The 25,117-nt window shown below is 37.2% G+C and overlaps 1 protein-coding gene across 1 annotated transcript in view; it reads left to right on the plus strand.

Annotated features, from left to right (window-relative positions):
* FH (fumarate hydratase) overlaps positions 1 to 24,761 on the plus strand; it is a 42,773-nt gene extending 18,012 nt beyond the window's left edge. Inside the window, exons 3-10 of the mRNA XM_082833832.1 lie at positions 2,066 to 2,176; positions 4,028 to 4,204; positions 7,010 to 7,192; positions 9,369 to 9,534; positions 10,672 to 10,875; positions 12,455 to 12,582; positions 20,690 to 20,843; positions 23,362 to 24,761. Coding sequence (XP_082689958.1) covers positions 2,066 to 2,176; positions 4,028 to 4,204; positions 7,010 to 7,192; positions 9,369 to 9,534; positions 10,672 to 10,875; positions 12,455 to 12,582; positions 20,690 to 20,843; positions 23,362 to 23,504 — 1,266 coding nt within the window. The 3' untranslated portion in view covers positions 23,505 to 24,761. The remainder of the gene's footprint in view (positions 1 to 2,065; positions 2,177 to 4,027; positions 4,205 to 7,009; positions 7,193 to 9,368; positions 9,535 to 10,671; positions 10,876 to 12,454; positions 12,583 to 20,689; positions 20,844 to 23,361) is intronic.
* The last annotated feature ends 356 nt before the right edge of the window (positions 24,762 to 25,117 follow it).

Consider the following 25,117-nt stretch of genomic DNA (forward strand, 5'->3'; position numbering starts at 1 on the left):
GGCAAAGCCATCAGAAGCCCTTTCCTTTTTCTTACTCTAAACAATCTGATTTCTTCAAGCAGGAAACCTCAGCACCAACATGGCAAAGGTACCAGGTGGGGTGCTGAGGGGAGTGGGGCACTAGAGGCCAGGAACCCTGGCACCACCCCTAAAACACCCCTTCTTCCTCAGAAGATCCTCAATACAAACACTGTCACGTGCAAAACAAAAACAAAGGAAACAAAACAAAACCCAAAAACCTTTAGAAAAAATCCTTTGGGTGATCTCTTGTCAATCATTTGTGCAGGCTAGAGAGGCACCTGTGAATGATAAGGCTACTGCGAAACGTCATTGGCATGGTCCTGGCACTACCAGAGGGCAGAGGAAGTGGTGCCTGAGGGGCTCCCTAACAGCACGTCATCCCACACAGAACATTCTCCAGGTCCCTTGTCCTAGGCAGGGAAGCAGTTTCATCGCTGGCTTTGAGTGCCCAATCAACACTCTGCCTGGCAACCCCTTTTCTAGGTCAAGAGAAGCAAAGGAGCTTCCAGGGAAGCTAGGAGAGCCAGAGCTGCCCTAGTCCTGCTAACAGGAGAAACACAGTCAAGGCCTGGGTGTGTCACCTGTCTCGAGCCCTGAAGGGCAGGGAGGGAGGGACTGAGCCTCAAATCCGGCAGCGAAACGCTCAAGTCACTTGTCCTGCCAGCATACTGTGACAGCAGCCGCAGATGACAGCTCCGCTTTAAGACTCTTCAGCTCACAGAAGAGCCACTGACTTCATGTGTACACACCCCCATCTCCAAGGCAAGCCCATTTTACACTTACAGATATAAGTGTATGAGGTCTTGCCCATAGGCCATATGTATGTAAAATTGACCCACAAAATCCAAAACTGCAGAGTCAGATGCCAGCTAGGTCAGAGCACCCTGGGCCTCAGCGGTGAGAGCCTCGCACAGGCCAGGCCTGGCTGGGCTGCTTGCTCCTTTCCCAGCATGCCCCTGGCACTGGCTCCCTCAGCGGTGGTGAAAGTAGGCTCCTGAAGCCCCGTTTGGCCTGATGCTCCCGTGCTCGGTGCTCCAGGACAGCAAGGAGCTTCTGTGGCCCTTGGGGAGCTAGGTGCTTGGACCCTGGGCCCCTCAGCACCCTGTTCCTTGGAGGCATTGGTAGCCTCTGGCCTCCACACAGGGCCACTGTCAATGAGGGGGCCCTGGCTTCCAGCACTCAGGTCCTGCACCCTCCAGCTGCTGCATTTTCATTTTTTTGACGTTTGCTTTGCTGTGAAGAGGCTTTCTAGTTTGATGTAGTCCCATTTGTTTATTTTTGCTTTTGTTGCTTTTTCTTTTGGACTCCTCCAGAAAATCATTGCCAAGACTGATGTCAAGGAGCTTACTGCCTATATTTTCTTCTAGGAGTTTTATGGTTTCAGATCTTAATGTTCAAGTCTTTAATCCATTTTGAGTTCATTTTTATGTATGGTATAAGATAGTGGTCCAGTTTCATTCTTTTGCATGTGGCCAGTTTTCCCAGCACCATTTTGCTACCTTTATTTTATTTGCTACTTTTAGTTTTTTCTAAAGAGAAGGAAAACTTATAATGTAGCACGGGATCCAGTGAGGGGAAATAATGGTGTAGGCTGGTGAAATGGTTATCATTTGTTTTTAAATATATGAAATAAAAACATACATTATAATGTCCTACAATAAATAGGACGAATGGTATATATGTGTGAATGTGTGTATATGTGTGTGTGAGGCATACGTATATATCTATGAAAAGTCATTGTATTTGCTTTTGTTTGGTTCCCTAAACAAATAGATAAATGATGATTCTTGGTTTTTATATATCTATTTTTAATCTTTCTCTATATCCTAAACATTTTAGGGTCATAATGTTACTTAAGTTATTGTTTTATGTACCTGCATAAGATAGTAATCTTAAACTTTCATGCTTTTTTCTGTACCTGCATTGTTTTTGTACCTGCATAAGATAGTAATCGTAAATTTTTGTACCTGCATAAGATAGTAATCTTAAACTTTCATGCTTAACTAAAATTGCAAATTTGAGATATTTTTCTGATTAACTCTAGATCCCAGTTATTAAAGCATTTGGCGTCTTGAAGCGAGCAGCTGCTGAAGTAAACCAGGATTATGGTCTTGATCCAAAGATTGCTAATGCAATAATGAAGGCAGCAGATGAGGTAAGAGGTGATAAGTGTGTTTACTTAATGGCATCAGACCCATATTAACTGCTGGATAATGATAAGTGCTGACACGAGGAAAGGGGCACTGTGAATTCTTTAGTTAATGAGTTTCAGCATAGGATGGCAGCATTATTATTTGGTGAGGGTATTAATATGGTGCTTAAAATATTGTGGCAGATTTTCTGGGTGATTTTATACCTTTTATTTTTAATTTTCTTTACTTTTCCTTTTAATTTATATAGTTTAAAGAAAACTTTGAAGAGATACCCTTTGAACTTATATATTTGATTTCTTGTTTTATGTATAGATGATTCCGTTTAAAGCTAGTTGGTTATTTGATACTATGTGTGGAGAATGTAATTTCACTATTTCACTAATAACATAATTAATTGCTTACGCAATTAAAGATAAGCAGTCAGAGATAACAGTTTAAAAGCTCTGAAAATAATGTTGTTCATTGCAGTACTATTTATTATAACAGCTGCTTATGTAAGTTATATTGTGAAGCCATGGAAATTTAGTATTTTAAAGAATGTCATAGAACAAACCCTACCATATAAGAAGTGGAGAGGAAAGATTGCAAAATGCATGTATTTTATGATCCTAATTTTATTTAGAAAAAATGAACAGAAAAATATGTTTTTCTACATCTACATATGTACTCCCATTGCTGAAAGTAGAGACTAGAAAGTGATGCCAAAATGCTAATCATCTTTATTTCTGAGGGTAGAACTATGATGACTATTATGCTTTTCTTAGTTCTCAGAATTTTTTACACTGATCACCTGTTATTTTTATACAACTAGGAAAAAAGTTTTACTTTAAAGTGAATCAGTTGTTTAAGGTAATAGATTTCTAAAGTGCATGCTGATTTTTTTTAAGCTAAAATCATTCCAGAAGGTGAAGTTAAGCACCCACTCTCTTAGAAAGCTTATAATCCAAAAACTAACAAATTAACTAAAAGGACAAAAATATGACAAAAATAAGGACAAATCTAGACCATATTTATGTCTATGCTTGGAGGTTGCTACTCATAGGACATGTGTGGGATGCAGTAGCTATTAGTGAGCTCACAGTGTTAAGTCACTCGTTCATTATCATGCTGACTCTGGCTGTAACATCTGTTGGATATTCCTGCTGAGTACCAACAGTAAATTTATCTAGAGACTTAACACATTTGCCAGCCTTAATGGGTGAGTGAGTCTGTCTGTATATTATTAGAGGGCAGTTGAGAAATAGGAGAAAGATATCTTTGATTCAGTTTTCATTTGGAATCAGTGAAATTGTTATACCATTCACAATAGATAATCTTTCACCTTTTTTTTTTTTTAAATGTTGGGGGTAGGAGTTTATTAATTTTATTTATTTATTTTTGCTGTGTTGGGTCTTCGTTTCTGTGCAAGGGCTTTCTCCAGTTGTGGCAGGCGGGGGCCACTCTTCATCACGGTGCACGGGCCTCTCACTATCGCGGCCTCTCTTGCGGAGCACAGGCTCCAGATGCGCAGGCTCAGTAGTTGTGGCTCACAGGCCCAGTTGCTCCGCGGCACGTGGGATCCTCCCAGACCAGGGCTCGAACCCGTGTCCCCTGCATTAGCAGGCAGACTCCCAACCACTGCGCCACCAGGGATGCCCCAATCTTTCACCTTTTAAAGTAGCAGTGGTTAGACTGCAGGAGCTTCAATTTGCTGGACAACCACGAACTATTTGGCACCATCACTAGCATATGAAAAAAGTGAATACCTTTAAAATAGTACTATAAATAGTACCAACTTAATCATATTTGATTTAATTAGCTAAATGAATATTTCTTATTTTTTAAAATTCATTTTGTAACATTTTGCTCTGCAGGTAGCTGAAGGTAAATTAAATGATCATTTTCCTCTCGTGGTATGGCAGACTGGATCAGGAACCCAGACAAATATGAATGTAAATGAAGTCATTAGCAATAGAGCAATTGAAATGCTAGGAGGTGAACTTGGCAGCAAGAAACCCGTGCATCCCAACGATCATGTTAATAAAAGCCAGGTCGGTATACGATCTTTTCTTTGTTATAACTTGAAAAGAATCCTGAGATTTTCCTTGTAAAACAGGCATTAACTTTTTTTTTAATGAGGTTTTTTTTTTTTCTTTTTAAATTTATTTATTTTTGGCTGCATTGGGTCTTCATTACTGTGCATGGGCTTCTCATTGTGGTGGCTTCTCTTGTTGCAGAGCACGGCTCTAGGGCGCAAAGGCTTCAGTAGTTGTGGCTCACGGGCTCTAGAGCACAGGCTCAGTAGTTGTGGTGCACGGGCTTAGTTGCTCTGCGGCATGTGGGATCTTCCCAGACCAGGGCTCGAACCTGTGTCCCCTGCGTTGGCAGGAGGATTCTTAACCTCTGCGCCACCAGGGAAGCCCCAGGCATTAACTTTTGACAGGGAGTGTTCATTCTGCTTATATTCTTTAATGGAAAGGACTTCTTCTCCTTATTTCTTTTAGGAATCTTGAGTCTATGTCTTAAATTTTCATAAAAAGCACCTTTAGGGGAAAAAATCACTTTTAGGACACCTGAATTTAGTATATATATATATTTTCGCTATTTGATTTATATTTTAAAAACTCTTTCTTTTGAAATATAAAATTATTTATAAGAATTGCAAAGATATTTCAGAGTTCCTGTATACCCTTCACCCAGCTACCCTTAATATTAAATATTTTACATAACCCTGGTATATTTGTCACACTAAGAAATTAACATTGGTACAATACTCTTAATTAAACAGGCTTTATTAGGATTTCCCTAGTTTTCTATTGATCTCCTTTTTATCTTAACCAGGATCCAGTCCATGCTCCACATTGTATTTAGTCATCATATCCCCTTAGTCTCCTCTAATCTATGAGAGCTTGTCTTTTGTCTTTGTGACTCTTGAAAGCAGTGGCCAGGTATTTTATAGAATGTCCCTCAATATGGGTTTGTCTGTTGTTTTCTCATGATTAGACTGAGACTGTGGATTTTTGGAAAGACTTATAGAAATGAAGGGCTCTTCTTGCATCGTATCAGGGGTACATGATAGCAACATGACTTGGTACTGGTCATCTTCTATTCTCTATTTGGTAGAAGTAAGCCACTGTGTCCAGCCTATACTCCAGCTACTACACTTAAGCTCCACTTCCTAAACGGAAGAGTATCAAGAAATTTTTGGACATGTGTTAAGATCACCACAGAATTAATAGAGAACTTTGAGGCTATTCAAATAGCCTCTTTCTCCTTAAACTTTTGCCTATTCATTTTAACATTCATCAGTGGATCTTGCCAATAACAACTACATTAGTATTTCAGTAGTGATTTTCTGTTTCCCTCATTCTTTCTACATTTATTAATTGAAATTTTTCTGTAAGGAATACTGTCTTCTCTCTCCCCTGACATTTATTTATTTAATCATTTATGTATATCAGTATGAATTCATTAATATTTTTTTCTTAAGGTTATAATCCAATATTTTTGATATTTATATTGTTGCCACAGAGCCACAGCTTGTTGGCTCCTGTGTCCTTTGGACATGCCACCATCCTTTTTCTTTTTTAAGGCACTGATTAATTTTTTGCACTATAAGATGCTCCAGGCTTCTCATCTTGTATTTTTCCTTCCCTAGCCCTCATAAGCACTCATTTTTCCAAAGAGCTCTTGGAGGATCTTATCACTTATTGGGAAGTGATATTTAAAAACCAAGATCTGGGTTCTGAGTATAATTTAATATATTTTTAAGTAGTGAGGAAGTTTTTTCACATAAATCCATTGTATGAAGGATTTTGCAAACCCAAGGCTTGCCTTTAAATATGAGTTTATCTTTTTTTTTTTTGGCGGTACGCGGGCCTCTCACTGTTGTGGCCTCTCCCGTTGCGGAGCACAGGCTCCGGACGCGCAGGCTCAGCGACTATGGCTCACGGGCCCAGCCGCTCCGCGGCATGTGGGATCTTCCCGGACCGGGGCACGAACCCACGTCCCCTGCATCGGCAGGTGGACTCTCAACCACTGTGCCACCAGGGAAGCCCGAGTTTATCTTTTACATATACTGAAGTCTGAAATCTACTTCAGAATAATCTAGTGTGTATGGTCAGATGGAGGAGTGAGGTGGAGTTATAGATGAAACAAGATTGGCTATATGCTAATTGTTTGAATTCAGGTGGTAGATACATGAGTGTTCATTATACCATTCATCCTACTTTTGTAAGTAGTTTGATAATGTCCATAATACAAAGTTTAACAAATGAGTAATGAATATATTTTTTTAAATAGCATCGTAATTTAAAAGTATGGGTTTACAGTTGAGGAAAGAGCATGGAGTTTAGACTACCTGGTCAGGTCCCAGTTCTGCCAACTGTAAAAATTTTGACAAGTCACATAATTTCTTTGACAGTTTAGCTTTTCTATTTTTAAAGTGGTGACCTACCTCACAGAATTTTCCTCAAGTTTAGTAAAGGAAGAAGTGTTTGTGAAAGACTGTATGTGCTATTTAACTGTAAGATATTTTATTATTGCTATCCTTACATACATTTGCTAGTTGTACTTCTCTATGTCTTGCTGTCATTTCTTAGCAGACAGATAGAGTAACATATAATACATTCATTGTAGGTGGTATATGTAATACAGTCCTAAATACCTTCCACAAAGGAAATCAGGTTGCTTCTTACTTGATCCTAAGTGACTTGCCACAGGTAAATGTAATTGAGTACTAAATATGCCAAGTTTTGAGTAGTCATTTAGTGAGATTTTTAATTGAGGCGTTCAAGTTTGGTTTATTTTTGCCTCTGATTTAACATTTTACATTTCTTTTGAAAATTTTCCAACAGAGCTCAAATGATACTTTTCCCACAGCAATGCATATTGCTGCTGCAGTAGAAGTTCATGAAGTACTGCTACCAGGACTACAGAAGCTACATGATGCCCTTGATGCAAAATCCAAAGAATTTGCCCAGATCATCAAAATTGGGCGTACTCATACACAGGATGCTGTTCCACTTACTCTTGGGCAGGTATATTGCGTGCAATTAGATTTGGTTCAATTGCGGGCTTGGTACAAACGGCCAGCATATTACCCTCTAAATCACACTGGTTTAAAAGGCCAAATTTATAACAATTCAGTTCAGTGACAGATGATTCTGCATTAACCAGTCAGTAGTTTTTATTGGTATCCACTCAGAAGAGCAGAGCATACTGGCTATGAGCCAGACTCCACATCAGTCTACTTGAGTTCAAATCTTACTTTGCTATGTGCAAACTATTGGACCTTAGGAAAATTATTTAGCCTTTCTGTGCATCAGTTTTCTGAGCTGTAGAATGAGGAAAATATCTCTTTCATAGGATAGTTATGAGGTTTAAATAAGCTGATTCATGTAGAGTGCTTAGAACCGTCCCTGACACATTATAAGCACATGTTGGTGTTAGCTGTCATCATCATCTTCATCAGTATCATTATCATAATTTCTTCCATTGTCTCTCTTACTCAAAATTAGTAAGTTCTTTAAAAATTAATTTTAAAATGATTAAATGGGGCATATCTTACTCTTTACAATTGTTTTGGCCACATGTAAAAGGTATTTCTCTCTTTTCCAAAATACGAGAAAGTATTTTTATGTTTCTTTATTGATACTTTAAAGAATGCCTAATAGTATACATTGCAAAGGAAATACAAGGAACAGTTTTTGTCTCAGTTAAGTTCACTCCAGTTTGGGAGGTAGGACATATGCAAATTCTATATCAAGTATCAAAAGATAGGTATCCAATAACAGTATTTTTGTAGAAATTCAGGTGAGGGAGAGAGTTTGGCTGCTGGTTATTTGGAAAGATTTCATTTGTAGTTTTGTTCAGATGACAGCAGACACTGAAAAAAAACTTGATCATTTACCTTAACTTTACCACGGAAGGAATGAGGAAAACTGGAAGTGATTAATTGACATACAGATGATATGACTAAACTGAGCTTGCTAAATTAACTTGTTTCTTAGGCTGTATCTTATTTCTCTTTACATCATTGGCTCTTAGTACCATGTATAATTTCTAAGGAGATACAGTATATGTTTTTGAAACTTTTGAGTATCCCTCTGGATACTCCTTTTTGTGTGTGTTACATGTAGGAAAACCATTATATGCTGAAGTCTGGTTGGGCCATTTACTCAGCCTCCTATGTAAAATCATCATTCTTCGTATTATGACAGAAAGTTTTTTTTTTCTCTTTGATTTTATCTTATCAGAAGCATTTATACTTTTATTGTAATTGTCTTTTGAGGTTTTTGAGTGCAGTTTTTTTCCTCAATAAAAATATATTCCTGAAGTGAATCCAGCTGGTGTATATGTAAGTGGTGTTAGATCAGATGGATCAGGTCTGCCTGAAAGGAGTTGTATCTTCTAAAACATTTTCTTTAGAGCAGTGTGAAATCCTAGTACTAATCAAAAGTATTCATGATTTTTCAGTGTTTTTAGGCAGGAAAAAAAGATTTAGTGTAACCCTATATCCCAGCTTGCTCAGTTGAGTTCTAGCTTATGCCTTCTGTCCCTGCATAATTCTTGATAGGGCCCTTGCTATGTTCTAAACATGATGAATTCTGTGGTTACTTTACTTAAAGGATGTTATACTGTGGGAACCAGTGTGGCATTAATAGCAGAATTAAAATGCATCTTGAAGCTATAGTCTTAACTCTAACCTGTTACCTTCTTGTGCTGTTCAGTGAGTCACGTAGCTTCTTGAGTCCCTGTAAAACATCCTCAAATTCCATATCAGGTTTTTTAACTGAAATTGTATGGAGGATATTTCTATGTTTGCATTTTTCTTGAGGGGTTCAGTTTTTTTCTTTCTCAGAGTTGTTTGAGATACACCAAAAAGTAAATAATTTACAAATAAACCAATAATTTAATCTAGTAAAGTTTTTTTTTTAATTTCCTGTGTTGTTTTTCTTTGCTTTCTATGGAAAGACTAGTTTATAAATAGGCCACATGTTATCAGTGGCATTGTCTACCTGATAGGTTTATAAATTCTCTTTCTCTCCTATACTTTGTTTATTGTATGAATCAAATAATACAGTTACCACTTGAGTAGCTTCTAATTTTGTACCTGAAACGTGTTTTTTAAAAACTTGAATTTAATGTAGTTAGAGTAACTTGTATGGCATTAGAAAATTATATATTCTCACCTTAATTTCTTTTGCTTTTCAGGAATTTAGTGGTTATGTTCAACAAGTGAAATATGCAACAACAAGAATAAAAGGTGCCATGCCAAGAATCTACGAGCTTGCAGCTGGGGGCACTGCTGTCGGTACTGGTTTAAATACTCGAATTGGCTTTGCAGAAAAGGTTGCCGCAAAAGTAGCTGCACTCACAGGTAGGTGATAACACGGTTTATTACTCATTTCCGTTATACTAGTCTGTATTTTTCTGGGTGTTTCTGCTTTGAATTCTTACAAATTTAAAGTTAGAAATAATATTTTCCCATCAAACATGTACTTTGTGTCTATTTCAGAAGTTGTAATGTTAACCTTTTGCTTTTTTAAAGTTTTCCATCTGTAAGTTCATACAGCATGTAATTATTAAAATCTGTCAGTGCTAATTTGCTTACTATCTGGTAGTATTCAATTATTTTCCATTTAAAGCTGTTTTGAATACTCATTTTCAAAGCAGGAGGAATCAACTGATGGTTGAGAAATTCATTTGAATGACAAATATGTTAGAGATTGACAGGCTTAATTTCTTTTTTTCCTATGGCATGCTGCGACATTTCTTTGAATTAATGACCTTTTTGAATTCTCTTTCCTTTAGTAGAGTACTGTGCTCTTGATAATGATAACTGTTATTAGAGCTATTATCTCCAGAAAACTCTTATTAAGATGCAGATATTACCAGAGAGTTAGGGTACAGATAATTATACAATGCTTATTATTGCTTACTAGCAGAGATTTTTTTAAATCAAAGTTTAATCAAGAAGAACTGTATTATGGGGTTTAGAATATGTAGATTTTTTAAAATTTGAACATGGGAGAGATTGAGAATGTCTAACTCATTCTGGCTCCCTAATCTCTCAGAGGACCTTGTGGGTCCTGGCTAGAGAAGAGAATAGACACCTAAAATGGGGGAAAAATTGTACTAGGAGAGGAGTGTGGAATAAAGCAGAGTGAATTTTACCTACTTTTCCTCTTTACTCAAGCGTAGTCAGGCATCATACACAGGTGTTTGCAGTAGGATAATGTTTTTTCTTTCAATATTTTATATTTCTTTCAACATTTATTGTACTTGTTCTTTTTATCTTTTAAGTTTGCTAGTATCATCAGATTTTCTACCCCTTTAGGACTTCTTGAAGAAATGTAGACAAAGCTTGAGTCTTAAGCATTTTTTTCTGAAGTAAGATTTTTATTCTGTTCTTTTTTTGCTTTTCATATACTGGCACTTTCTGTTTAACTTGCTGATATTAGAAAAATGTTGAATTTTACCTGTTAGCTCATATAGGTTATTATTTTTTCTTCAGGCTTGCCTTTCGTCACAGCTCCAAATAAATTTGAAGCTTTGGCTGCTCATGATGCTTTGGTTGAACTCAGTGGAGCCATGAACACTGCCGCTTGCAGTCTGATGAAGATTGCAAATGATATTCGTTTTCTGGGTTCTGGTCCTCGCTCAGGTCTGGGAGAACTGATTTTGCCTGAAAATGAACCAGGAAGCAGTATCATGCCAGGTAATCACATAGCTGGTAAATGTTAGGACTGGAACTTGACTAGAACCCAGGCATTCTCATCTACAAAGCATATCTGCTTTTGTTTAACGTGATCTCAAAGTGGATAGGGACATGTGTGGTGCACTTGTTTCACAATGTCTTTGTGGGCTGCTTTTGATCAGGACTTCTGGGGACATCACCCAACAATATAGGAGAAAAGAATTTTAGTTAGTAGCATATATTTTGATTTCCACCTTAGAAAATATGTAATAGTTCTATCTTTCACAATCCAAAGCAAATAGAATTCTAAGACAGGCTGTTAAAGTGATCTGCATGGGATGAATAAAGATGAATTATATCAAATGCCTCTTATTTCATTTTTTGCTTTAGGTTTTGGCCAGTTAGGTAAGGGAGGCTCCACAAATATGGTTGGGGCCTTGCTTTATTATATGTCTTACTTTATTTAATGAAGTTGGATTTCCTTCTTTTCTTGACATCTGGATTCCAGTAAGTCATTTGGTGGACTCATTTGATATTCATGGAATCCAGTGGAGAAGTGTGGGCAGTACTGTTAGATGAATGTAGCTGGGTGAACAGTGACATTTAAGGAGTGCCTAATGAGTTGACTTCAGACTGGAGGGATATCTTGGCAGCAAGCTGAAGGGCTGTGCCCTTTCACCACTTTACTGGTGACTGAGGGTGAAGGTAGAGAATATGTGTTGATCATATTAGCAGATAAAGTTGAAATAGCAGTACATCAGATGACAGAGTCTAGATTCATAAAGGACTCTGTAGTTGGACTAAAACTGACAAGAGTGAAAAAAAAAGACCTGACTATAGATTCTTTTAGATCTAGGCATGTGTAGAATGGGAAAAGATCTGATTTTAAAGTATGTCATGTTGAAAAATGACATGAGTTCAGTTGATTGCAAATTCAAGGTGATTACCTAAAAAAGAGAAATGCAGAGTCACAGATAAAGAACTAATCTTCCCACTGCGTTGCTTTGTACTTGTCAGAGGAATCAGGGATGTTCGGTTCAAACTTGAGCTTGTCAGAGGAGTGTTACAGGGTGGTAGGGTTCTGGAAACTCAAATAGGAAAATTCCAGCTTAACATCAGTTTCCTCTGGGAAGCCTCCCAGATGTTGGTGAGGTGCTTCTTTTATAAGTATTCCCATAGCAGTCTGCACTTCTCTGTATTGACCCCTTATCTATTATAATTGCCAGTTCTCTCTCCCTCGCCTCCAAGTTCTATGAGGGCAGGGGCTGCATCCTTCTTCCTCACTGTTGTATATTCAGTGCCTGGCTCCATAAATATTTCTAGAGTGCATGTAAGCCATGAAGGTGAAAAGAGCTATATTTACTGTGTAGTTGTAGGTACTCTACTTATTAGCCATTGCATGATTCAGAGTTTCTGGCTATATGGTTTGTTTCATTAAACAGCACTGATGGTTGGGACATTGCTTTATTATATGTCTTTATTTAATGAAGTTAGTTTTCCTTCTTCTCTTGGTTATTTGATATAAAACCTAATCTTAAACTCATATTTGAAGCCACAAGTGTGTTTGATGTGATTTCTCTCTTTGGTGGTTTTCTTGAAGGCAAGGTGAACCCCACCCAGTGTGAGGCACTGACCATGGTTGCAGCCCAGGTCATGGGCAATCATGTCGCCATTACCATTGGAGGCAGCAGTGGACATTTTGAGTTGAATGTTTTCAAGCCATTGATGGTAAGCTTTAAATTTGATTTTTAATATCTTTAACCGAAAGCTAGTTGTCTTGGTTTCTGTCTTTTATTAAGGTTTCCTACAGTTCTTTAGGTACTTGGATAATATACCTAGCAGTTGGAAGTTAAACATATGTTAATGTTAGAGGACTAATCCTGTATATTTAATTAGGTGACTTTTAGCTTAAGTAATTGGTGGTTTGCTTTTTTATAATAGGAAGAAAAATTCTGGAAGTAGGGTATAAGTTTCTTTCTTTTCCCTCACCACTGGGGATGCCAATTGTTAGAAATAAGTTCCAGTCTCCTCAGTTAAAAAAAAAAAAAGAAACTCTCCTTCCAGCCTGTCTCCTTCTCATGCTGCTGCTTTCTTCCTCTCTCTGAATTCAGCCTTTTTAAAGAAATACCCACTCTCACTCTCATTTGCACTGCAGTCTGGCTTCCACCCCTGCACTTATGTTTGAATTGTTCTTGTAGCACTTGTGACCTCTTGAGTCCAGCAGACATGCCACGGCTCTCAACTAACATCTGACCTTGACTTGTTGCTCCTTGAAACACTCTTTGTCCTTGGTTTCTTCAGCACTTTCTCTCCAGTTCTCTTCCCTTTCTCAAGGCTTTCTTCCATTGGTTTTACTCTTCCACATACCTTAAAAACATTGTGTCCACTCAATCTATTCTTTTTCCTTCATCTTTATGAAGACAGAACAAAATGTCATCATCTTTTATCCAGTTTCCCCAACTTCAGATAATGGAGCTATTATCATTTACAATCCTTTATTTGTGTGAAGTGTTATATTTAAGTATATATTAGAGGCTTATTTCCAGTTTGTGTCTGGTGTAAAGTCTGATTTTAATTTGATAAGAATATGCAAATAACAAATATTAAGTGTATTCATTCAGTGTATTCATCAAATATTTATTGAGTACTAGTCTGTGTCAGGCACTGTACTCATTGCTAGTGATAGAACAATGAACAAGACAGATTTTTTTTTTGCCCTTATGGAAAGTACATTCTGGTGGAAAATAGAAAGAAGACAGACCAAAGCACAACTCAGACTGATAAACTTTTTTTTTTAATTAATTTATTTATTTTTGGCTGCATTGGGTCTTTGTTGCTGTGCATGGGCTTTCTCTAGTTGTGGTGAGCAGGGGCTGCTCTTCATTGCAGGGTGCAGGCTCTAGGTGCACGGGCTTCAGTAATTGTGGCACGTGGGCTTAGTAGTTGTGGCTTGCAGGCTCAGTAGTTGTGGTGCATGGACTTAGTTGCTCCACGGCATGTGGGATCTTCCCGGACCAGGGCTTGAACCCGTGTCCCCTGCGTTGGCAGGCGGATTCTTAACCACTCCGCCACCAGGGAAGCCCCAGACCGACAAGCATTTGCTTTCAGGTCAAATTCCAAACAGTTAACACCAGCTGCCTGGCAAATATATGTGCATAACAATAAGTGTCTTGCCAAATTTTTTTAAACAAAGATCTGTTTTGTTTTTAATAGAAAATAAGTCAAGATAATCAACATTTGCCATATAATAAAGTCATTAGTATCAAATTAAACCTTGAAGTTCTGTGTCTTCTACTAGAGTCCATTGTTGGGAGTCTGTTTTTCAGACCCTGGGATTTTAGACCACAGAGATTAGGATGTGGATATATATCTTAATATATATTGGAAATGTTATCAAAAAGAAAAAAAACTGCTAAAACAAACTAATTGACTTTATACTGTTTTAAAATACTGTGTGAAAGGTTCTTTTCAAGGGATTATGGAATATTTGTTTTGTTAAACATAAAAAATGTGATCATTAAGAACTGAGAAGCCCTGATTTCACTGATTGCCTCAAGCTCACGCTGAACTTTTTTCTTTTTGAATGTTCTTTTATTTTTTTCTACAGCAGGTTCTTATTAGTCATCCATTTTATACACATCAGTGTATACATGTCAATCCCAATCTCCCAATTCATCACACCACCACTACCACCCACTGCTGCTTTCCCCCCTTGATGTCAATACGTTTGGTCTCTACATCTGACCTGTGTCTCTATTTCTGCCCTGCAAACAGGTTCATCTGTACCATTTTTCTAGATTCCACATATATGCGTTAATATATATTTGTTTTTCTCTTTCTGACTTACTTCACTCTGTAAGACAGTCTCTAGATTCATCCACGTCTCTACAAATAACCCAATTTTGTTCCTTTTTATGGGTGAGTGATATTCCATTGTATATATGTACCACCTCTTCTTTATCGATTCGTCTGTCGATGGGCATTTAGGTTGCTTCCATGACCTGGCTATTGTAAATAGCGCAGCAATGAACATTGGGCTGCATGTGTCTTTTTGAATTATGGTTTTCTCAGGGTATATGCCCAGTAGTGGGATTGCTGGGTCACATGGTAATTCTATTTTTAGTTTTTTAAGGACCCTCCATACTGTTCTCCATAGTGGCTGTATCAATTAACATTCCCACCAACAGTGCAAGAGGGTTCCCTTTTCTCCACACCCTCTCCAGCATTTGTTGTTTGTAGATTTTCTGATGATGCCCATTCTAACTGGTGTGAGGTGATACCTCATTGTAGTTTGACTTGCATTTCTGTAATAATTAGTGATGTTGAGCAGCTTTTAATGTGCTTCTTGGCCATCTGTATGTACTCTGGAGAAATGTCTATTTAGGTCTTCTGCCCATTTTTTGATTGGGTTGTTTATTTAATATTGAGCTGCATGAGCTGTTTATATATTTTGGAGATTAATCGTTTGTCTGTTGATTCATTCGCAAATTTTTTTTTCCCATTCTGAGAGTTGTCTCTTTGTCTTGTTTGTAGTTTCCTTTGCTTTGCAAAAGCTTTTAAGTTTCATTAGGTCCCATTTGCTTATTTTTGTTTTTATTTCCATTACTCTAGGAGGTGGATCAAAAAAGATCTTACTGTGATTTATGTTGAAGAGTGTTCTTCCTATGTTTTCCTCTAAGAGTTTTATAGTGTCCGGTCTTACATTTAGGTCTGTAATCCATTTTGAGTTTATTTTTGTGTATCGTGTTACGGAGTGTTCTAATTTCATTCTTTTACATGTAGCTGTCCAGTTTTCCCAGCACCACTTATTGAAGAGACTGTCTTTTCTCCATTGTATATCCTTGCCTCCTTTGTCATAGATTAGTTGACCATAGGTGCGTGGGTTTATCTCTGGGCTTTCTATCCTGTTCCATTGATCTATATTTCTATTTTTGTGCCAGTACCATATTGTCTTGATTACTGTAGCTTTGTAGTATAGTTTGAAGTCAGGGAGTCTGATTCCTCCAGCTCCTTTTTATTCCCTCAGGACTGCTTTGGCTTTTCGGGGTCTTTTGTGTCTCCATACAAATTTTAAGATTTTTTGTTCTAGTTCTGTAAAAAATGCCATTGGTAATTTGATAGGGATTGCATTGAATCTGTAGATTGCTTTGGGTAGTATACTCATTTTCACAATATTGATTCTTCCAATCCAAGAACATGGTATATCTCTCCATCTGTTGGTATCAACTTTAATTTCTTTCAACAGTATCTTACAGTTTTCTGCATACAGGTCTTTTGTGTCCCTAGGTCAGTTTATTCCTAGGTATTTTATTCTTTTTGTTGCAATGGTAAATGGGAGTGTTTCCTTAATTTCCCTTTCAGATTTTTCGTCATTAGTGTATAGGAATGCAAGAGATTTCTGTGCATTAGTTTTGTATCCTGCAACTTTACCAAATTCATTGATTAGCTCTGGTAGTTTTCTGGTGGTATCTTTAGGATTCTCTATGTGTAGTATCATGTGAACTGCAAACAGTGACAGTTTTACTTCTTCTTTTCCAATTTGTATTACTTTTATTTCTTTTTCTTCTCTGATTGCTGTGGCTAGGAGTTACAACAACAGAGTTGTTAGAGGAAATGCTTTCAGTTTTTCACCATTGAGAATGATGTTTGCTGTGGGTTTGTCATATATGGCCTTTATTATGTTGAGGTAGGTTCCCTCTATGCCCACTTTCTGTAGAGTTTTTATCATAAATGGGTGTTGAATTTTGTCAAAAGCTTTTTCTGCATCTATTGAGATGATCATATGGTTTTTCTCCTTCAATTTGTTAATATGGTGTATCACATTGATTGATTTGCATATATTGAAGAATCCTTGTATCCCTGGGATAAATCCCACTTGATCATGGTGTATGATCCTTTTAATGTGTTGTTGGATTCTGTTTGCTTGTATTTTGTTGAGGAATTTTGCATCTATATTCATCAGTGATATTGGTCTGGTATTTTCTTATTCTGTAGTATCTTTGTCTGGTTCTGGTATCAGGGTGATGGTGGCCTCATAGAATGAGTTTGGGAGTTTTCCTTCCTCTACAATTTTTTGGAAGACTTTGAGAAGGATGGGTGTTAGCTCTTCTCTAAATGTTTGATAGAATTCACCTGTGAAGCCATGTGGTCCTGGACTTTTGTTTGTTGGAAGATTTTTAATCACAGTTTCAATTTCATTACTTGTGATTGGTCTGTTTATATTTTCTATTTCTTCCTGGTTCAGTCTTGGAAGGTTATACCTTTCTAACAGTTTGTCCATTTCTTCCAGGTTGACCATTTTATTGGCATATAGTTGTTTGTAGTAATCTCTTATAATCCTTTGTATTTCTGCAGTGTCAGTTGTGATTTCTCCTTTTTCATTTCTGATTTTACTGATTTGAGTCCTCTCCCTCTTGACGAGTCTTGCTAATGGTTTATCAGTTTTGTTTATCTTCTCAAGGAACCAGCTTTTAGTTTTATTGATCCTTGCTATTGTTTTCTTTGTTTCTATTTCATTTATTTCTGATCTAATCTTTATGATTTCTTCCTTCTGCTAACTTTGGGTTTGATTGTTCTTCTTTCTCTAGTTCCTTTAAGTGTAACATTAGACTGTTTGAGATGTTTCTTGTTTCTTGAGGTAGGCTTGTATAGCTATAAACTTCCCTCTTAGATCTGCTTTTGCTGCATCCCATACGTTTTGGATCATCGTGTTTTCATTGTCATTTGTCTCTAGGTATTTTTTTATTTCCTCTTTGGTTTCTTCAGTGATCTCTTGGTTGTTTAGTAATGTATTGTTTAGCCTCCATGTGTTTGTGCTTTTTATGTTTTTTTCCCTGTAATTGATTTCTAATCTCATAGCATTGGGGCCAGAAAAGATGCTTGATATGATTTCAATTTTCTTAACTTTACTGAGGCTGGATTTGTGCCCCAAGATGTGATCTATCCTGGAGAATGTTCCGTGCACACTTGTGAAGAAATTGTAATCTGCTGTTTTTGGATAGAATGTCCTATAAATATGAATTAAATCTATCTGGTCTGTTGTGTCATTTAAAGCTTGTGTTTCCTTATGAATTTTCTGTTTGGATCATCTGTCCATTGGTGTAAGTGAGGTGTTAAACTCCTCCACTATTATTGTGTTACTGTCGATTTCCTCTTTTAGAGCTTTTAGTAGTTGCCTTATGTATTGAGGTGCTCCTATGTTGGGTGCATATATATTTGTAATTGTTATATCTTCTTCTTGGATTGATCCCTTGATCATTATGTAGTGTCCTTCCTTGTCTCTTGTAACATTCTTTATTTTAAAGTCTATTTTATCTGATATGAGTATTGCTACTCCAGCTTTCTTTTGATTTCCATTTGCATGGAATATCTTTTTCCATCCCCTCACTTTCAGTCTGAATGTGTCCCTAGGTCTGAAGTGGGTCTCTTGTAGACAGCATATATATGGGTCTTGTTTTTGTATCCATTCAGCAAGCCTGTGTCTTTTGGTGGAGCATTTAATCCATTCACGTTTAAGGTAATTATCGATATGTATGTTCCTATGACCATTTTCGTAATTGTTTTGGGTTTGTTTTGTAGGTCTTTTTCTTTTCTTGTGTTTCCCACTTAGAGAAGTTCCTTTAGCATTTGTTGTAGAGCTGGTTTGGTGGTGCTGAATTCTCTTAGCTTTTGCTTGTCTGTAAAGCTTTTGATTTCTCTATCGAATCTGAATGAGATCCTTGCTGGGTAGAGTAATTTTGGTTGTAGGTTTTTCCCTTTCATCACTTTAGGTATATCATGAAACTCCCTTCTGGCTTGTAGAGTTTTTGCTGAGAAATCAGCTGTTAACTTTATGGGAGTTCCGTTTTATGTTACTTGTCATTTTTCCCTTGTTGCTCTCAATAATTTTTCTCGGTCTTTAATTTTTGCCAATTTGATTACTATGTGTCTCAGCGTGTTTCTCCTTGGGTTTATTCTGTATGGGACTCTCTGCAGTTCCTGGACTTGGGTGGCTATTTCCTTTCCCATGTTAGGGAAGTTTTCGACTATAATCTCTTCAAATATTTACTCTGGTCCTTTCTCTGTCTCTTCTCCTTCTGCGACCCCTATAATGTGAATGTTGGTGCATTTAATGTTACACCAGAGGTCTCTTAGTCTGTCTTCATTTCTTTTCATTCTTTTTTCTTTATTCTGTTCTGCAGCATTGATTTTCCTCCATTCTGTTTTCCAGGTTACTTATCCGTTCTTCTGCCTCAGTTATTCCTCTATTGATTCCTTCTAGTATATTTTTCATTTCAGTTATTGTGTTGTTCATCTCTGTTTGTTTGTTCTTTAACTTTTCTACATCCTTGTTAAACATTTCTTGCATCTTCTCGATCTTTGCCTCCATTCTTTTTCCAAGGTCCTGGATCATCTTCACTATCATTATTCTGAATTCTTTTTCTGGAAGGTTGCCTGCCTCCATTTCATTTAGCTGTTTTTCTGGGGTTTTATCTTGTTCCTTCATCTGGTACATAGCCCTCTGCCTTTTCATCTTGTGTATCTTTCTGTGAATGTGGTATTTGTTCCACAGGCTGCAGGATTGTAGTTCTTCTTGCTTCTGCTGTCTGCCTTCTGGTGGATGAGGCTGTCTAAGAGGCTTGTACAAGTTTCCTGATAGGAGGGACTGGTGGTGGATAGAGCTGGCTGTTGCCTTGGTGGGCAGAGCTCAGTAAAACTTTATTCCACTTGCCTGCTGATGGGTGGCGCTGGGTTCCCTCCTTGTTGGTTGTTTGGCCTGAGGTGACCCAACACTTGAACCTACCCAGGCTCTTTGGTGGGGCTAATGTTAGACTTTGGGAGGGCTCACTCCAAGGTGTACTTCCCAGACTTTCTGCCACCAGTGTCCTTGTCCTCACGGTGACACACGGCCATCCCCTGCCTCTGCAGGGGACCCTCCAACACTAGCAGGTAGGTCTGGTTCAATCTCCTATGGGGTCACTGCTCCTTCCCCTGAGTCCCAGTGAGCACACTACTTTGTGTGTGCCCTCCAAGAGTGGAGTCTCTGTTTACCCCAGTCCTGTCGAAGTCCTACAATCAAATCCCACTAGCCTTCAAAGTCTGATTCTCTAGGAACTCCTCCTCCTGTTGCCAGACCCCCAGGTTGGGAAGCCTGATGTGGGGCTCAGAACCTTCATTCCAGTAGGTGGACTTCTGTGGTATAAGTGTTCTCTAGTTTGTGAGTCACCCACTAGCAGTTATGGGATTTGATTTTATTGTGATTGCACCCCTCCTACCGTCTCATTGTGGCTTCTCCTTTGTCCTTGGATGTGGGGTATCTTTTTTGGTGAGTTCCAGTGTCTTTCTGTCAATGACTATTCAGCAGTTAGTTGTGATTCTGGTGTTCTTGCAAGAGGGAGTGAGAACACGTCCTTCTACTCTGCCATCTTGAACCGATCTCCTCACGCTGAACTTTCTAACCTCTGCATCTTTGTTTCTCTTCCTTCTGCATAGAAGATTCTTTTTCCATCTCTGGTTATTTAAGTGCTCTCCATCAAATAAAACTTTATCAACTCCTACAACTGGAATTTATTTCTCTCTCTATGCTCTTTAACATTTCATACCTGTATTTTATAACACCACAGGCTATCTTGTGTTTTATTTATTTGTATTTATGCCTTTATACCTCTTAAAAGGGCACTTTGGTGCCCTCAGATGTTTATAATTTCTTTCGTATTTGTTTTCTTGGGTATGATGCCTTACAGGTTGTAGGAGTGCTGTATGTTAATTGTATTACATACTCATTTATGAATTGCAAATAATGTGTTATTGGACAAAGAAAAAAGTTAGGCTTAATAAGTTTGTCTCTCTCTCATAGATTAAAAATGTGTTGCACTCAGCCAGACTGTTGGGGGATGCATCAGTTTCCTTCACAGAAAACTGTGTGGTAGGAATCCAGGCCAACACAGAAAGGATCAACAAGCTAATGAATGAGTCTCTAATGTTGGTGACAGCTCTTAATCCTCATATAGGTATGTGTTTAAAGAATAATAGTGTCATTTTGAATACAGTTAAAGGCTGAAAAATTTTTAAGAGACTACTGGATCAATGTTTGTGAACAACAGATGTCTTTTTTGGACAATCTCTTAAGACATTTCACATTGTGTTGAAAGACGCTATATATATATATAACCTTTATGGTATCATATTTCTTTCAAAATCTTGATTGATTATGCTTCATTTTATTTGAAATGTGTTAAGTTCAGATGTAGAACTTTAAACTTATTTTAATCTTAATGGAATTCAGATCCTGTGGGACACTAAATTCAGATACTAAGTGTCCTCTCAGTTTTTAATGTCACTAGGTGGCACTGGCTGATTAACAACACTGAATGAATTCGTTTTTCTACCTTCTCTAGATGCTATACTATACTTTGTTTTTGTTGTTTTATTCAACTCAGAAATGGATTAAATTAAAAGAAAAAGGGTTATGTATGCATAGCTTATAGGGAAAGGGGGGAAATACAAATATTTTGTCTAAAACCATGGCTTTTGTGTTGCAAGCCTTTTCCAGATTTATAAATATTTCATTATGTAGATTCAAAAATGTTAGCTTGGATTATAGATTGACTAGTGATCCCCATTAAATACACTGTTTTGTCATGGATTTTGAGGCATTCATTGCATTGTTATAATGTGTTAAAAGCCTTTTCCCACCTTCTCCTTACTGCTGAGCTGAGGTTATTAACATATTCTTTGATTTTCTACATTAGAACAAGTTATGATGCAGTCATTTGGTGTGATATGATTACTGTTTTAAAACAGTCTTACTTCAATAATCCTGAACTTTCAAGGCTGATTTTATATTCTTGGCTTCATGTCAAGCTGTAATTTCAGTCTTATAAAGTTAGAGCTCATATAACTGCTTCAGGTAGCTCTGAGCCCAATATGCTATCTGCTCTTTGGAATAGTATTAAGATTGACAGTAATACTGGGTTCTTTTGAAATAATTGTACATCAGCATTCAACTGGAGAGATACAGAGGAACCCAAAGGCTTATGTGAGAAATGTTTCATCACATATATACTTCAGAATTTGTTATAAAAGCATTTAGAGATACTCCTAAAGCAGAATGATTGATGTCTTTCTTAGACAATTTAATGTGAGGTAAAGTCCATACAAGGGTAAGTGGGCAAACCACACCTTACTGGTTGACAAAGCATGAGCCTTACAACTCCACATCATGGGTTCTGTTTGTGCTCATATATAACAGGCTGATTGGTAATCATGTTTTGTGGGGCTTGAAGAAGAGAACTGAAAGGGTTAGCATAATGCATAGACTTTAATGTCATTATTAACATAAAAGTACAGAATGTCTAATATTAACCCCAAAGGTTTGACATGAGAATTCTTTCTCTCAAAGTTAGTCTGACCAGTAAATGCCCTTTTCAACATGCTTAGCATTCACAAATTAATTTTATTATTAACTATGTCCATAATATGTTTATAGGTAGATTAATTGCATACTACACATAACATCTTGTAGGTGGTTGATAATTGCACATGACACATAACGTGTTGCTTGGTCAATAATCATATTGCTTCAGCAGGCTTCTTCTCTCTGGTCATAGTCCTCTAATCCTGGGTTGTTTTTTTTTTGTTTGTTTTTTCTCTTTCACTGGTTTCATTTTTGTTTTTTCCCTTCTTTCTGGTTTTTGCCTTCTTTTTTTGTTGTTGTTAACATTAAACTGAGATAACTTGCAGAATTGCCCTGCCCCTATCTTTATTAATTTTAAAAACAAGTAACTTTGAAGTAAACAGTAGACCTGTGATCTCTTGCACAAGTATATATTTATACTAAGACTTCCCAACTTGTACCCTTGTAATGTCTGGAAGGAGGCCAGGGCATGGAGTGCTGAACCAGAGAGAGATGTTGGAAGCAGCCCTGAAGGCTCATCTCTCAGAGCCTTGCCCGCTCTTCCCTCATTGTGAGAGGACTTTCCTCTCTTTTCCCTCTTAGAGCCCTTTACCATATAGTTCCTGGTTGTGCAGTCCTGTATTTTCTGTAGTGCTGCAGCATTGAGCTTGTTAATGCTTTGTTAGAAAGATAATTTTTCTGGTTAAGCATGCTACTGAAACAGCACATTTATACTAGTCAGATGTGTACTTTTATCTCTTGGTGCCATTATGTGTGTGTGTGTGTGTGTGCGCGTGCACGTGTTTGTGTATGTGTATACATATATATCGAGAGAGAGATGCATCTATGTGTATATATTTTCCCCCTTATGAAAATATCTGGGTTAGTGGGCAATTTTAATTTAGGGACAAATCTTGTAGAAAGGGAAGTATGTATTACTTCAGAAAAGTAAAGGTTTTAGTCCATATAAGAAACGACAACTATCAAGATAATCCACTGCTAAATATTTTTAAGATTAAAAACTGTTTACTTAAGAGACCAGTAGCATTAAGTAAATAATAACGATTACCTTTTGCTTTAGAAAACCAAGTTTCACTATTAACTCCTACATCGCCTTTTAATTTTTTCTTTAGGGTATGACAAAGCAGCCAAGATTGCTAAGACCGCACACAAAAATGGATCGACCTTAAGGGCAACTGCTATTGAACTTGGCTATCTCACAGCAGAGCAGTTTGATGAGTGGGTAAAACCTAAGGACATGCTGGGTCCAAAGTGATTTAAATAAATTCATAATAAAAATGATTGTCATATAAAATAAAAAGTGAAACAGACTCCTGATATTTCTTAAACAAAAATGGATAAATGTGAAAGGAAACTGCTATGGAACTTGACTGTCTCTAGCAGAGCATTTTGGTCAGTGTATAAAACGCCAGGACATGCTAGGTCCAAAATGAATTTTAAAAGTGTAAAATAAAATAATTAAATTGTATAAAATCAAAAGGAAAACAGACTTATTTTTCTTTTATGTTAATTGACTCGTATTATATAGTTGAATCTGTGAGTTTTGTGTATGGGTGTTTACCATTTCAAATGTTTTATAAGAGCCATATCAGCTTTTAAAGAGTTGTAATTTTTGGGGGTGGTTTTTGTTTTAAAAAAATTCCCCTGTAGTAAAAAAGTACTTGTTAGCTCATTCCCAAGTTAAGTCTTAAGACATCTTTTATTTTCCTGTGATTTGGGAGCATAAGCTGACCAAGCATTTGCCCTCCTAAGTGGGGTTGTGAGTGTTTGTATGTGTGTACACGTCATGCACACATGCATGCATATATATGGAATATATATATGTACACATATATAAGGAAATAGAATAGATGAACAAAATTAAAACATATAAATTATGTGCTAATTACACAGACACACACACCTCCTGATCTTATTTAAATTATCCTAGGAAGACTGGAAAGACTGAGTTAAGAATTATAGGACATGGATTAAAAAGGATAAGGGGTGCAAGCAGGAAGCTTGGAAAGAAAGGGAGGGTGTCATGGGAGTGAGTCTTGCCCATCATCTCTCTGTGCACCTCTCAGTGCCAGGATTTTTCAGCAGGAGTTCATTTGACACAACCTCAGGGAATTTTGAATTAGCAGTTCTAGGGAGATCCAGGTTAAGTTGATTTAAACCTGGAACTGAAGGCTTTGTTTAAAATAGACCCAACCTCAATTATGTAGGGAGTTGGAACAATTTGTTCATTTTTCCCCTCCCACATGTATAATAAATAACAAGATTATGAAGAGAGTGATTCCCACTGGCTAAAGCATCTCATCTGTAAGTAGTGCTCTATCAAGTGTGTTTAAAACAAACAAAAAAAAGGAATACTTACTCCTGATACTTATTCTTGGAAAATTAGGCTCATTAACACCAACTCTGCTGTGGTATTTAGAAGATAGCATATATAGCATTTTAAAAAAATAATTAAAATTCTAATATAATGTTCTATGTCAATTGTACCTCAATTTTTAAAAGTTGTAGAAGTATTGTGATGAAAAATGAAATTATATTCTTACAACTAATCTCTTAAGCCTGAGTGGGTATTCTTTTTTTTATTGTAAAAGGGATTTCAAACCTTTTAATGGAGCCCATAGGATCTACTTTTAACCCATGCAGTATTGTTTTTGGCAGTGTGATGATGTGATGCTTGTGCAGTTTGATTTCCTGTAGCCTATTTTGTTTAAAAAAAATTATTGGAAAAAATCATAAAACAAAATCAGATTGTGCCTGGAACTCAATAACCAAACTGGCAACTGTTCTATAGTTGTGGACCTGAATGATGTTTTGCCTGAGCAGGCATCCTCAATCTAAACAAGCTGTCATTGGAGGGCTCAACTAGAA

Source organism: Leucopleurus acutus (genome assembly GCF_964270905.1).
Source record: "Leucopleurus acutus genome assembly, chromosome: 2".
NCBI classification, from domain to species: Eukaryota; Metazoa; Chordata; class Mammalia; order Artiodactyla; family Delphinidae; genus Leucopleurus; species Leucopleurus acutus.